Here is a 16,441-nt window from a genome sequence, read left to right on the forward strand (position 1 = left end):
GCCTCTCCTTGAATTCACTCTGTAGACCAGGCTGGTCTGGAACTCACAGAGATTCACCTTCCTCTGCCTCCTGAATGCTGGGATTAAAGGCGTGAACCACCACTGGCCAGCTTAAGCCAAAGATTTCTGCCCTAGTTCAGTCTGGTCTAGTTTTTATTTCTCCCACCATTATAACACACCAATATTCATATCTATACACATGCAAAATGCATCTCTTTGTATAAATCAGAAAACCCAAGTCTTTAAGACCACATAGATTACAATGCGTACCTACACTCTGGGGTCTTGGTGAGGCTTGAGTTTCTATCAGCATTTTCTTACCTGGCATTTTCTTTAAGAAACATCTTTGCAACTTTCTTAGTCCACATGGAATTAACACCTTCTGAGAGGAGTAGAAATGCCAATACTGGTAGCAAGGTGTAGAAATAAGGATGTATTTGTTACTTTGGGTTGGGTACTATGGCACAGAAATAAACACACACAGTGGACCAAAAACAAACAAACAAACAAAAAATAGTACACTGATCAGTCTGGTGGCACATACCTTTAATCTCAACACTAGGTAGGCAGAAGCAAGTAAATCTCTGTTAAATTCAAAGCCAACATGTTCTACATAGTGAGTCACAGGCCGAGGGGGGGGGGGAGGAGAAAGAGACAGAGACAGAAAGAGACAGGGAGAATAGGAAGCATTAGATAGAACAGAGTGGGGATAGGACTGATAGGATTTAATCAAAACACATTGTGTGTTTGAAATTCTCAAACAATAAATGATAAATGTATTTAAAGGCCTTCGAATTAACTACAAACACCCTTCTGTTCTGTCCAGGGTTGGTAGGTATCCAGGATGTGATATACAGGTTATTTCAAAGAATGAGTAAGACACAAAGCAGTTATACTGAGAGTATACAGATTTATTGAACTTGAGAATAACAGCATAGAATACATTCCACAGAATAGGAGTGGACTCAAGAGTGTGTCTCAGTAACTGAACACATGAGTTTTCATTAAAAATGAAAGAAGGCAGACCTATCTTCTAGTGATTATAGGGAATGATTTCTTACATTTGCTGGAAGAGTTCTATAACTTCAAAATGGTTCCCAAAGTCCAAGTGCTAGCCTTTCACTGTAGCTCACAGTCATTCTTTTCTGGCCTTCTCCTTGCTTTACTTTTCCCTGAGATACATGATCTCCACAAACTTTTATGGGAGGCTGAAGGGCAGGAGATATCTTTGGCAACTGCTTCCAGGTTGTGGGGTTCTATAGTCCCTATAACCCTGAAGGTTATACTACATTGTTTGAAGACTCATCACTATTTTGAGTTCTTACATGTGTTTTTTTGTGAATTAAGATAAGCATTTTCTCACACAGTTCGCATGCATAAGTTTGGTGCTGGTGTAAGTTCTTTCATGCATTTGAAGGAAGCAGGGATAAAGGAATTAGATATTGTTGACATTTATAAGGGTTTTCCACAGCATGAACGGACTGATGTCTCTTAAAGGAACTCTGCCGACTAAAGGATCTACCACACTGAACACACTGATACGGTTTCTCTCCTGTATGTCTTCTTTCATGTAATCGAAGGTAAGAGTGATGCCTAAAGGCTTTACCACATTCTTTACATTCATAGGGTTTCTCTCCAGTGTGGCTTCTTTCATGAAATTGAAGATAACTCTGACGTGTAAAGGCTTTACCACAATGTTTACATTCATAAGGTTTTTCTCCCGTATGAGTTCTTTCATGTAATCGTATGGAAGAATGATATCTAAAAGCTTTCCCACAGAGTTTACATTCATAGGGCTTTTCACCTGTATGAGTTCTTTCATGCATTTGAAGTAAAGAGGGGTAAATGAAAGACTTACCACACTGCTTACAATTATAGAATGTTTCTCCATGCATTATCTTATGTCTATGATAGGAACTCTGAGATTTGAAAACTATATCACATTGCTTACATTCATAGTGTTTTTCTCCAGTATGAACTTTTTCATGTAATCGAAGGTGAGTAAGTCTGCTAAAAGCTGTGCCACAATGTTTACATTCATAAGGTTTTTCTCCAGTATGAATTCTTTCATGTGACTGAAGGGCATTGAGACATCTAAAGGCCTTACTACACTGCTGACACTTATATGGTCTTTCTTCAATATGAATTTTCTGATGTCTTTGAAGAGAATTGAAAGAACTCAAAGTTTTACCACACTGGTTACATTCATAACATTTTCGTACAGCTGTGGTTCCTCCAACTTCCTTGTATTCATAGTTGTGATGTCCATTGTAAGTCAGGTGATATAGTCCATAGGATTTTAGACATACCTCACACTCAGAAGGTCCAGTCACAGTCTGAGTTTCTGTGTATCCTTCAACCCTTGTAAGAAAATTAGAATCCTGTGGCTTCTGTTCATATTCCTCACGTTCATACTGTGTACACTCAGAGTGAGAGACGATGTGCCTATTAAAAATGAATGACACATGAAAATGTCTCCACCTGCATTGCTGCTCATACTGAGATTGGTATATGGATAAGGTTGCTCCACCCTGAGCACCTGCTTCATTCATTACCAGAGTATCTTCTGTGAGAGATGACAAGCACATTAGTGACTGTTCTTTTACTACTGTTTGCTTATTAGACCATCTATTACCCAAAACAAGCAAAATGTGTGCCTTCATATGAAAGATGAAAATAAATGGATGGCTCCACAGCATGGTTCCCACAGGCCTAGGACCAAAATAGTAGCATTTGTCAATGGAGGGTCCCAGAACAGATTCTAGGTGAAAAACTAAAAAAAAAAATATTTTGGGTGAAAATTTTCTGCAAACAAATGAATTTAAAGTTGGGCTCATTTGTTTTCTTAACTTGTTAAATTTTTATGGCACAGCAGCTGAAGGTTCAGTGATTATGAGCACTGGCTGTTCTTCCAGAGAACCCTGGTTCAATCCCTAGCACCCACATGGTGGATAACAAGCTATAAGTCCAATTCCAAAGGATCTGATGCATGTAGTATACAGACATACACACAAACAAAACACCCATATAAATGAAGATAAATAAATCTTGTCAGGCAGTAGTGGTGCATGCCCAACAGGTAGATCTCTGTGGGGTCAAGGCCAGTATGGACTACAAAGTGAATTTCAGAACAGCCAGGGCTAGACAGAGATACCCTGTAACCAAAAAAAAAAAAAAAAAAAAAAAAAAAAAAAAAAAGCCAGGCAGTGCTGGTACACGCCTTTAATGACAGCACTTGGGAGGCAGAGGCAGGCTGATCTCCGTGAGTTCAAGGCCAGCCTGGTCTACAGAGCTAGTTTCAGGACAGGTGGAGCTAAACACAGAGAAATCCTGTCTCTGTCTTGAAGGAGGACGAAGTGGAGGAAGAAAAGAAAAAAAAAGAACCAAAAAATAAATATAAAAAAATAAATCTTAAAAACAAAATTTTCATGGCACATTAAAATTTCTCTGAGGGACATTTACTTCCCCTTGTTCATGCAGATTACCTTAGATTTATTTCAGGTTCTTCATAATGTTCTTCAATTGTCTGGTCTTCCCATTCGTACCCTGAAACACAGTCACAGAAAATGTGATAAATTATCACAATGCACAGTTACAACTATATCTAATTTCTTCACCACATTCTTCCCTTTCCGCATCCAAACTACAGCGACCATCAATAACCAGGAACATTTGTTCTCTAATTTATGGAATGAAGGTTATATGATGCCCTCACCTATAGCAGTGAAGTTCCTGAAGGTTTCCAGCATCACATCCCCATAGAGAATCTTCTGAGAAGAATCCAGCAAATCCCACTCTTCCTGGGTGAAGTTCACAGCCAGATCCTCAAAGCTCACCAGATCCTATAACATTCCATATTTGTATATGAAAGAGGGGGTGAGAACAACACATCTGTCCACATCTGACAGTATGACAGCATAACTGAGTGGTTTAGTAAAAGCACTGAGTGATGTTCAGAGACAGCAGACAGATTGCTCTCCTCGTTACTGCACCCAGGAGGAGATGTGCTGCTTCCCCACCCCATTCTCTTTCTCCATCCATCCCTAGATCTTGTCCCAGGCACACCCTATCATCTGATACATACAACAGCATTAACATTAGGGCTCAGGAAGCTGTCTGTCCTTGCAAGTCATGCTCAGTGTTTAAGTTTTTTCCTCCATATTCCTGACATTCAAAGAAATTTCTGAAAACAAGGTTAAGAAAAAAGAAAAACCATGGAGTTCAGTGAGTGCATACAAGTAATAGAATCTCTGGGACAAGTACTTGGGAAATGTTCTTAAGCATATGGCAAACTGTACCCAACAACAAACAGAAAGAGCAAACCCTGGAGAAGAGAGAACTGGTTTTCTTAAGTACTCCATAATCATATACACTCTTTAAGACAAGTATTTAGTGTGTGCATTTATTCCCATGACCACACAAGCCACTGTAAGTGTGGGAGTCAGTTTGCTCCTTCTACCATGTGTGCCCCAGGGATTACACTCAGGTTACCAGTCTTAGTGACAGTTGTGTTAACCTGTTGAACCAAATATGTTGTGAATATTATTTTAAGATGTGTTAATTTGTTTATGCTGTGGAATATTTATTTAATGATGCAAAGATGTGTTGCATTCTTTTATGTTGCATTTGTTTAACTCTGTGAAGCTGTGTTACTTTGCCTGCCTAAAACACCTGATTGGTCTAATAAAAAGATGAACGGCAATAGCAAGGCAGGAGAAAGGATGGGCAGGGCTGGCAGGCAGAAAGGATAAATAGAAGTATGGGAAGAGGTATCAAGGATTGAGAAAAAGAAGGGGCCAGACAAAGAATAAGAAGAAAAAGAAAGATACACAGAAATAGAGAAAGGAAACAGCCCAGAGGCAAAAGGTTAATTTAAGAAAAGCTGGCTAGAAATAAGCCAACCTAAATCAGCATTCATAAGAAAGAATAAGCCTCTGTGTGTGATTTGGGTGGTGGCAAAAGAATTAAAAAAAAAAAATTACAAATGCTTACTCATTTTTGTTTTTTTGAGACAGGGCCTCATTATATAGCCTTGCTTTCTGGCCTAGAGCTTGCTATGTAGACCAGGCTGGCCTCAAACTCATAAAAATCAACCTGCCTCAGCATCCCAAGTGATGTACCATCAACCCCAGCAATGTTTACCTTTAACAACCAAAAATTGCAGAAAAGATATTGATAAACACAAATGTGACAAATGGAATGGGGAAAAAATTATTTAATATAAGTCATCTCTGAGAATTATCAGTAACCACACAATCTAAACAGTGCCACCAGCTAGAGATCAAGTGTCCTACACATGAACCTAGAGGGGCAATGTCACATTCGAATAATGAAAATCATAAATGAAGAAAATTACTGGACTACAAATGGAACATCTTAGATGCAATGGACAAATTATTTGAAGACTCCACCAAAAAAAGAGATTAAACAATATAACTATGTACATGCACATGTAGGAAAGAAATTAAATCAGTATTCAATAGTTGTAAACAGGACAAGGGTTCTCTGTGTAATTGCTAGCAGTTGCCATGAGATCTCCTGAGTAACTTTCCTTTTTCTTCTCTTTTGCCCTTCTCTTTAGGTAGCTGGCTAGAGCCTAAATGTTTTTCTGGTACTTTGGCCCTATCTGCCACGCAACTGACCAGTACACCAATTTATCTCATGTAGCACCGCTTTCTTCTCCCTTATCAATCTCCCATTCCTGGCAGCTTTGAAAGCTTATAGCTTGTCAGTACTGATGGTTTGCTGTCAACTCAAAACTGTCCTTAAGCTTCCTTTTGAGGCAGCTCTTAAATTCTTTTTTAAAAAATGTGTGTGTGTACGTGCAAGTATGCACCATATGCATAAGAGGGCATTGGATCCCCTGGAATAATAGTTACAACAGTTGTGAGCCACTATGTAGGTGCTAGGAACTGAACCTAAGTCCTCTGCAAGAACAGTAACTGCTATTAACTGCTGAGCCATCTCCCAACCCTCCCCTTTTTAGTAATAAGACTAAGAACCCCATGAATCTCCCATGTGCAACTCTAACAGAGCCCCCAAAACTCCCATACCATGACTTGTTGATATGAAGCATGCTGATTTGAGTGATTATTTTTGGCCTTCAATGATGAAAAGAAAAAGCATCTTTTTCAGCAGTAACATGTCAACTCTAAATAGAGAATGATCAGGGCTGGAGAGATGACTCAGCATTTAAGAACACTGGCTGCTCTTCCAGAGGACCAGGGTTCAATTCCCAGCACCCACATGGCAGCTCACAGCTGTCTGTAACTCCAGTTCCAGGGGATTTGACACCCTCACATAGATATAAATGCAGGCAAAACACCAATGTACATGAAATTTAAAAAAAATTAACTTTTAAAAATTAAAAATATATACAAATTAAGCTGGGCAGTGATGGCTCATGCCTTTAATCCCAGCACTCAGGGAAGCAGAGGCAGGCGGATCTCTGTGTGTTTTGGGCCAGCCTGGACAGCCAGATGTAGGATAGCCAGAACTGTTATACAGAGAAGCCCTGTCTCAAAAAACAAAAACAAAAATGTGTGTTTGTGTGTGTGTGTGCGTGTGTGTGTGTACAAATTAAATAGAGAATGATGACTTAAAATAATATTTAAGGAATGTATAAGAAAAACAGAAGGACATAGGTAGCTATCTAAATCAGGGTTCTCTTGAGAATAGAACTAAAAGAACATATAACAAGGGGAATTTATTAGATTACCTTATCTAATCTGCAGATTACCTGATCTGGCCTGGATAGTCCAACAATGGCTGTCTCCATGATGCAGAGGCTCCATCCAAGAAGACTAGAAGCCTCAGGAGCCTCAATCTGGTGCCAAAGGCCCAGAGCACATCTGGAAAGCTTCTGGTCTTCAGTCCCCAAGAAGCAGGGTTCCAATGTCAGTGAAGGATGGTGGTGGCGGCAGCGGTGGCAGTGGGACAGATGCACTCACCAGCAAGAGAAGGCAGGCAGGAAAGCAACACTGCTTCTTCTTTGGACTACCTACTATACAATAGGGTCTTCTTGACTCAGTTAATCATTCCTGAACTTCCCTGGCAGACCTGCACAGAGACAGGCCTCTTAGTTGATTCCAGAGCCAATCAAGTCAACTGAAGAATCAGCTATCACACAAGCAACCAGCAATATTCAGGACCTGTGCTCCCACTGAGTATGTCTTTTCACACTCCACCCTCACAACCTCCAAGTCTATTGGTCTCCATTCACAGGCTCCTCTCAGACTAGTCTTACCTGTGACTAAATGTATCTCGAGCTCCATCATCAGCAACCTACAATTTCTTACCTACCACTCTGCTAGCCAAACCCTAGCACACAGCCTGCTGTGAACTCTGCTAAAGCCCTTGGGCTCAGGAAGGAGGTCGCTTCTGAGTGGGGCTCCTATGACTGAGGCCCAAGCTTACTAAAGCCACATAAGGTAAAAAGTTTCCAACCTGCTGGAGAGAAGGCTCAGCAGTTAAGAGCACTGACTGCTCTTCCAGAGGTCCTGAGTTCACTTGCCAGCAACCACATGGTGGCTCACAACCATATGTAATAAGATCTGGTACCTCTTCTGGCATGCAGACAGAACACTGTATATGGGCTGAAGAGATGGCTCAGTGGTTAAAAGCACTGGCTGTTCTTCCAGAGGACCTCAGTTCAATTCCCAGCAACCACATGGCAGCCTATGACTGCTTGTAACTCCACCTACAGGGGATCTGACACCCTTGCACAGACATACACATAGGCAAAATACCAATAAAAATAAATAAACCATTTAAAAAAAAAAAAAAAGGACAATGTATACATAATAAACAAATCTTTAAAAAAAAGTTTCCAATCTGAGGTCTAGAAGTGGTTAGCTCTAGGTTTTTGGTTTTGTTTTGGGGGCGTTTGGGGGGGGCTTGTTTTGATTATGGTTTTTCAAGACAGAGTTTCTCGGTATAGTCCTCGCTGTCATAGAACTCGCTCTGAAGACCAGACTGGCCTTAAACTCAGATGTCAACCTGCCTCTGCCCGCAAATGCTGGGGTTACAGATGTGCACCAACATGCCCAGTTGTTTAGTGTGTTTTTACTGTTCTCAGCTTTCCAGCAATGACTTCATTGTGTGTATCATCAGGAATGTGCATCTTTCTAGAAGCCCTCTGAAGGTAAATGACTATGTTCCACCTTTATCTTTACATTGTCCATGTTTTCACTGTATTCTGGCCATACAGTTCAGTGTTTTAAACCTAATAATACAGCTATAAAAATCAAGAAGTAAAATGACATGGAGAAAACTCTGATAAAATGAAATGGGAAGAAAATAATAAGGAGGATCCAAACAGTTAAGACTTCACACCAAGTGAAATACTGTGGTGCACATCTTTAATCCTGTCACTGGAGAGGCAGGCAGGAGAGTTCAGCTAGCCTGATCTACAGTGTGAGTTTAATTGTGACCTGTCTTTAAAATAGAAAAACAAATTTAAACTTGTACAATGTGTTCCGAAAAGCAAACACTTCTGAATTTAAACTATATTACCATCATCCTACCACAACATAAATTAGGTATGTGCATGAGTGCAAACACACACCCCCATTACGTGTATATACCACATTTTCATTACCCATTCATCAATTATAAACATCTAGGCAGTTCTCATTTCCTAGATATTTTGAATAGAGCAATGATAAACATGGTTGAGCAAGTATATCTGTAGTAAGAGTCTTGTGAGTATATGCTCAGGAATGTTATAGATGGGTGTGGCAGCTTGAATAAGAATGGCCCTGATGGGCTCATATATTCAATGCTTTGTCATCAGGGAGTAGCACTGCTTGAGAAGGATTAGGAAGTGTGGCCTTGTTGGAGGATGTGTGTCATTGGGGATGGGCTTTGAGGTTTCGAAAGCCCAAACCAGATCCAGTGTCTCTTTCTTCCAGATCCAAACATAGAACTCTCAGCTACTTCTCCAGCACCATGTCTCCCTACATGACACCAGGCTCTCTGACATGATAATAAACTAAACCTCTCTGAAACTCTAAGAAATTCCCAATTAAATGTTTTCCATTATAAGAGTTCCATGGTCATGGAGTTGTTTCGCAGCAATAGAGCAACCACTAAGACAATGGATTGTATATAGATTTTAAAAGAAACTCTTAAGTGACTAACCCACCGCTCTCTGGATTTGAGGCTTGCTTCACAAGAGGGAATGTATACTTGGCACTGTAAATCTGGCCTTAGCCTCTAGGAATAAATTTACTAACAATGTTTAGCTAAACTGTCCTGAAGCCAGGCTACTTTCTAAATATTTATGCTCATACCCATAAACATATGAAATTATGTTCCTCCCTTTGCAGTGAATATCAGTGAATATAGGATGCATAGGTGCTTAAAGTGCTGAGAATATGTTACAGTTAAGTGCTCAACCCTAAATTAAACATTTTTAAGTTTTTGGTTTCTTTTTTTTTTTTTTTTTTTTTTAATTTTACTTATGGAACTTTATTTTTATTTTATGTGTATGGATGTTATGTCTTCATGGTGTTTTGGTTTTTCCTTTTTGTTTATTTGTTTGTTTGTGGATTTTTGAGACAGGGTTTCTCTGTGTAACCCTGGCTGTCCTGGAACTCTGTAGGCCAGGCTGGCCTCAAACTGAGAGATCTGCCTGCCTCTGCCTCCTGAGTGCTGAGATTAAAGGTGTGTGTGTGACACCACTGCCCAGCTCCTTCATGTATTTCTGTGCAACATGTTCACACAGTACCTAAGGTAAGGAGGCCAAAAGAGAAACTGAAGTTACAGATGGTTGTAAGCCACCATGCAGGTGCTGGGAATTGAACTCTGGTCCTTTGAAAGAGTAGCCAGTGCTCATAAATTGAGTCATTTCTCCAGCCCTAAATAGGACATTTATCCCACTACCTATTAAGGGTCACAGAGAAGGGGGTAAAAATGTGACAGCCAAAGAGAGGAGGAATGGCTGTAAAATGCTAACTTCTGGGCATAGTAGAGCCAATGCAGTCATGACTTCACCTATCACTAGTCAATTACAGGTCAGGGAGAGGTATACAGTGCTCTACTCTTCCTTGAATTACTGGCCACTGATGCTGGAGAAAGAAAACACTGTCTTTAGTTTTTTACCCACTCAGGTACCCACCAAGCTCCCATGAATAGTTCCAAACTCAATGATGGTCCTGGCTTAACAGTGTTTCCAAGACAAAATTTAAGAATGGAGATATGAGTGAGCAGTAAGCGACACTAGGGGTGTGAGGATGTTAGAGGACAAGGGCCACAGCATGCATTTTAGACATTCATGAAATTGTTAAAGGGAAAATTTGTAAAAATCTTGAAAAAGAAAGCATCATGGTCCATACTTACTATCCCGGCACTTTGGAGGCAGCAGGAAGAAGCAAGAAGAAAGTCATCCTAACCTACCCACAAACCCACCTCAGCATAATAAAGAAATTAACTAAACCAAATCAAAAACTTACCACAACCAAGTTGGAATTAAGACAGTTATGCAAAATCAATTAAAACTTCAAAATTCAGGTTGTGAATGAAGCTCGATGATACAGCACTCAAGGAACAAAGTTCAATTCCCAACACCCAACCCATCCCCCAAAACAACTTAAAAATCAATGTAATCTAGCATCAACAAGTAAATAACAAAACTTATATGATCAGGCTGGAGAGATGGCTCAGAGGTTAAAAGCACTGACTGCTCTTCCAAAAGATCCAGGTTCAACTCCCAGCACCACAGTGGCTCTCAACCATTTGTAACTCCAGTTCCAGGAGATAAAACGCCCTCCTCTGTAGTCAGCATTTCTTTATTCCACTAGTTCCCAAATAATAACACGGAAATTTCTTATTCATTAGGAAAGCTTGGCATTAGCTTAGGACTGTTCCTGACTAGCTCTTATAAATTCTGCCACATGGCTTGTTATCTCTCCTCTATACTGTACACCTGACTCCCTCTGCGTCTCACTGGCTTAATCCCAAGCCCCTCAGATTCTTCCCAAGTCACTCTTTCTCCCCAGAAGCTCCACCTACTCTGTCCTGCCCATCTATTGGCCGTTCAGCTCTTTATTAAATCAACCAGAAGGCACCTCAGCCAGAGACACATATTCATAATGTACAAAAAGATTATCCCACACAACTCTTCTGTCCTCCACAGGCACCAAGCAAGTACATGGTACACAGACATAAGTGCAGGCAAATAAATAAAAATATAAAAATAATTTTAAATCATATGATCATACAAATACTTGGACAGGAGGTGCATGTCATCAAAGGGGGAAAGGAGCTTTTTCAGAAAAAAGAAAAAAAAATCTCAAAAAAGCAATAAAAATTCAAGAAACTAGTGAGATACTATAGCAAACATGTAGGATACATATTGCCATCCTATTCCCTGTGCCTTGGCAATGAGCAATAGGTTGTGAAAATAAAAACATTATACTGCTTGTGTACCAGTAAAGATAAAAGACAACAGAAAGAAATACACACAATTGTAACAATGAACTGCAGACATGATGTGTATGGTGCTGTGCACCACACACTTGGAAGGCAAAGGCAGGCAGACTGCTTTGAACTACAGGCAGACTGCTTTGAACTAAAGGACAGACTGGTTTATGAAGTCCCAGGGTTCCAGGTCAGACAGGTCACACAATGAGACCAAAAAAAAAAAAAAAGAAAGAAAACAAAAGGGTGAGGGAAAGTCTGCAGACATTAACTACAATTTTTTTAATATATATATTTATATAGGTGTTTTGCTTGCTCCACATTCGTGCCTGGTGCCCATGAAGGCCAGAAAAGAGATTCAGACCCACTCAGATTGGAGTGACAGATACATGTAAGATACCATGTGGTCACTGGGAGTGGAACTCCAGTTCTCTAATGAAAACAATCAGTTTAATAAAGGAAGTGTTACTGCAGGATCCTGGACATTCATATGCAGGATGTGTTGTAACACAACAAATAAAAGACCCAGAGACAGAACTTTGAAGCATGGCTGACAAACTCAGTACTCCCTGTTTCCATCAAAGGTTCCCTCCCTGCAGCACATAGTTTATAGAGTTCCTTATCGTATCAATGGAGGCTCCACCTGCATTTCTCAGGCCACTTCTGTGCCTCTTGTTTCACTTGTATTCATCTTATAAACTACACATATGCATAGTTGTGCTGTGTTGTGTGATAAGAGAATTAATATGGTAGCTGGAATTACCTGACAAATTACTACCTTCAAAACCATTGTTCCTTTTTAACTTAATGTTATTCAAAGACATTCTGACACTATGGAAAGATACAAATGTGTTCATCTATATTTCTAGCATAGCACACTCAAGAAGCCTCAGAAAAATGTCAGTTTTCAGTTTAAACTAGCTCAATGTACTTCCAATAAAACTCCTAAAGACATATTTGTCATAACAGAAAATGAACTATAAAGGTTGTGTGAAAATGAAGAAAATGAATGGAATACAATACAGAAGAACCAACTGCAATGCTTGCTGACTATAACACTTCCCATCAAACTTCAGGGTTCAAGACAATGCAATATTTGGGGGGGGGATTAACAAACACTTAGACAAAAATATAATCAAAGTATGATAGAAGAACAAACAACAAAATCATTGAGAAGTCTTTTCCAGAGCTGTTTCTGAACACCTCTGCAAAGACACGATTGGACACAGACTTTACGAATGTCGCAAAATTAACCCAAGATGGATTCTATATCTACATGTGGAGTGCAAAGTTAAGAACTTCTTGAAGACACCACAAAGAACCTTAGTCCAGCAAACCGCCTTCCAGCGGGGCACCAAAAAGTATGGCGTGCTCGATCGTGACGTCACCCACGCGCAGGCTTCCCCCACAAGGCGGGGCTCCTGCCCAGCGCTCCTGAAGAGGCCATCAAGGTGGAAGTACCACAGGCCGCGGCCAGGACCCAAGGCCCTGGGCAGACAGACGCCATGTCCCCGTGCTCGCTCCCCAAGCCCGGGGAGGACCCACCACACCGGCTCCCGCGGCTCAACCGGCCGCTCCTTCCCGTCTGGGGACAGCGGCCCCGCGCTCACCATGGCGCCGCTGCTGAGCTCCCCATGTTTTCCTCACAGCTCGGGGCAGCAACATATACAACAGCCTCATTCAACCCTGGTGAAGAACCCTTAGCTAGAATGGCGGCCGGAAAGAACACACCACCACCACCCCACCCCACCCCAACCCTCCACCCTCCACCCACGCCTCCCAGAAGGTTCTGATTGGACATCCTGCCTGGAGGCTCTGATTGGATAGAATTGTTCCGCGTGGGTTGAGTGACAGGAGCAGATGCTCTAGCCGCTCCTTAGGCTGCGAGCTTTGAAAACATTGTCTAGTGTAGTGGTAGCCAGCAGGTGGCAACATAGGCTCATGGCTCTTATGTACTTGTGCGTGTACCCTGCTAAATGACCCTGGCCAATGATAAAAATAGTTGAAAGTGTAGTCAATTTTGTGACTCTGAGATACCTAGGAACAAGTCCACTGAAACAAGCTACTTACTGTTCTGTACCGTTAGTTCAGGAGGGCACTGTGCCACGTCTTCTCCAGAATATTTTTGGTGAGAGTCTTTCTGTATAGTCCACCCATGCCTCAAACTTTTAATCATCCTGTTTCAATCTGCTAAATCCTGAGCCAACACGCCTAGCCGTAATTTTTTTTCTTAAACCAGAGAACTTGTAACTTCTGGACTGTGCTAGTGTAGTTTTCTCCTTCATGTGTAAAACTGAAGAAAAAACTAGGAGTATGTTATTGAGGGGCTGGAGAGATGGCTCAGCAGTTAAGAGCCCTGGCTGCTCTTCCAGAGGACTCAAATTCCATTGACAGCACCCACATAGAGGCTCACAACCTGTAACTCCAGTTCCAAGGAATCCAGTGCCTTCTTCTGGCCTCCATGGGCCAAGCACACATGTGGTACACAAACATGCAGGTAAATCATCAGTACACATAAAATAAAAATAAATATTTTTAAATTGATAGAATATCTAAGAATGTGGTTTTCTGTTGCATAAAATACAGGAGGCCCTGGGTTCAAACCTCAAAACCACATAAACTAAGATGGTGTTTGTCCGTAACTAAGAAGTTCGAGGCCATTCTCCACTATGTAGTAGTGTTGAGGACAGCCTCTGCTGCATGCCCCCCCCTCAAAAAACAAACCAAAAACAACTGAGCATGGTGATGAAAGCCTTCAATCACAGCAAATCCAGAGGCAGGGGCAAACAGATCTCTGTGGTATCCAGGCCAGCCTGGTCTATAGGGATACTATAGCCAAAATAGGTGTCCATCATTGAATGGTTCAGTGCACAGAATGGTACAAACATGCTACACATATATTCACACGGGCTATACATATTACATATAAAATAAATAAATATTGAAACATGAACCCTACAGTAATGGTGTCTAGTGAGAGTGAGTTAGATGAAATCCCAGAATGAGAATCAAAAAAATGAGTATAAGTATTTTTCAAAGATACAAACAACAGAACAGAGTAAAGAAGGTGGTAGATAATATGAAAGAGGAACTCAACAACGAGATATAAAAACCAATCTTAAATTCGGAACTAAAGAAAAAAACATTGTCAAATAAAAAGAACTATGGATAGTCTCATGAATAGAATAGATTGAGGAGAAAACTGAATATCTGAGCTTAAAAACAAAGTGGAAAAATAGGAACAATCCAACAAGGATACAAATAAAATAGTAAGCACTTACCAGTGAGAATTCCCAGAGAAGCACAACACTAACACTCCTCACCAGACGGGAGTCATAGAAGATAGAAGAAGTCCAACTTAGTGGACCAGTGAGGGTCCATTTGTCATTAACAGGAGTGCCAGTGAGGGGTTGGTAACAGGAGTAAGAATGACTCAAAACAGCAACTCCTGAAATAACTTACAAAAGCTGCATCCACAGAGTTCCCTACACAGTTGCAGCCAGCTTGACAGTCTTAGAGTCTGTCATCTTTGCAGTTTTGTGGGCCAGGGTCTCCTCCCCTGGCATTGCTTTCCATATTCTATAAATCTGGGAAAGGACTTCAAGAATCTTGCAAATGTCCACTTAGGGCTTCTATTGCTATGATGAAACACCATGACCAAAAAGTAACTGGGGAGGAAAGGATTCATTCAGTTTACATTTCAACATTGCTGTTCATTATTGAAAGCAGTCAGGACAGGCAGGATCCTGGAAGCAGTAGCTGATGCAGAGGCCATGGAGGGGAGTTACTTACTGGCTTGCTTCCCATGACTAGCCTGCTTTATTATAGACATGGATATTTTCTGTCCTGACCACCCCATGCCAAATAACCAACTCAGAGGCCCAATATGAATTATTAATGCTTGGCTGATAGCTTGGGCTTGCTACTAGCTAACTCTTTTTTTTTTTTTTTTTTTTTTTTTTTTTTTACTTTTGGAGGCTGTCCTGGAACTAGCTCTTATAGACCAGGCTGGTCTCGAACTCACAGAGATCTACCTGTCTCTGCCTCCTGGGTGCTGAGATTAAAGGTATGCTCCACCACTGCCTGGCTTACTAGCTAACGCTTACAGTTAAATTAACCCATATTCCTGTTTATGCTTTGCCACATGGCTCATGGCTTGTTGCCTCATTTTCTACACATCCTGCTTGCTCAGTGGCTAGCTGATGTCTCTTACTCTGCCTTCTTCCCAGAGTTCTCTGTTTCTGACTGTCCAGCCTATATGTCCTGCCTGACTACTCCTGCCAGTTTCTTTATTAACATATTCACTGAGTACAGAAGGATTATTCCACAGCAGTACTAGTACCAGCACCACCCACCACGGTCTGGGCCTCCTCCATTGATTACTATATGAAAAAAAATGCCTTACAGCTGGATCTCATGGAGGCATTTACTCAGCTGATACTCATTCCTCAGATGACTCTAGCTTGTGTCAAGTTGACACACAAAACCACCCAGTAGACCAGACACATAGTATTTGTTATCCTTAGAGCCACATGAACCTTCCCCTCCCTCCTGGATGGAATGTTTCCATTCAGAGGAAACTGCTCTGCAACAGCACAAAAGAAGGGGAATAATTTCATTCTAAAGACAAAATCTTTTCGCAAGAATTATAATTATAAAAGGAAATCCTCCAGAGTTGCCAATGTAGATATCTGTAGTTACAACGCTACACAGACAAACCAGAGCCTCCCCTCGTCACAAACAAATAACACACAAACACTCGAGCAAAGAAGCAATGGTGAAAGCTGCAAAAGAGAAAGACTGAGTCTCCTATAACTTCTCCTAGAGAGACACAACTCACACTAAATAGGGAGCCCATGACACACCAAAGTATGGACACCACCAGAGTCCAACTTGGGGTCACTTACAGCAGAAATGACTCAGACAGCTGCATCACCAACCATCCCCCCTTGCATGGGTGACACTCACAAAACTGGGAGCCTGGAGCACACTGCACAGTGTGCAGGAGCTCAGCAGGTTC

At 41.1% G+C, this 16,441-nt stretch overlaps 1 protein-coding gene across 1 annotated transcript in view; it reads right to left on the reverse strand.

The window, feature by feature from the left end:
• Positions 1-890: 890 nt before the first annotated feature.
• Positions 891-16,441, reverse strand: part of LOC127217161 (zinc finger protein 14) — an 85,465-nt gene continuing 69,914 nt past the window's right edge. The window contains exons 2-5 of the mRNA XM_051178030.1: positions 6,740-7,059; positions 3,716-3,842; positions 3,486-3,546; positions 891-2,445 (exon numbers count right to left, since the gene is read on the reverse strand). Coding sequence (XP_051033987.1) covers positions 1,404-2,445; positions 3,486-3,546; positions 3,716-3,842; positions 6,740-6,778 — 1,269 coding nt within the window. The 5' untranslated portion in view covers positions 6,779-7,059 and the 3' untranslated portion in view covers positions 891-1,403. The remainder of the gene's footprint in view (positions 2,446-3,485; positions 3,547-3,715; positions 3,843-6,739; positions 7,060-16,441) is intronic.

The sequence above is a fragment of the Phodopus roborovskii genome, unplaced genomic scaffold, assembly GCF_943737965.1.
Source record: "Phodopus roborovskii unplaced genomic scaffold, PHOROB, whole genome shotgun sequence".
NCBI lineage: Eukaryota > Metazoa > Chordata > Mammalia > Rodentia > Cricetidae > Phodopus > Phodopus roborovskii.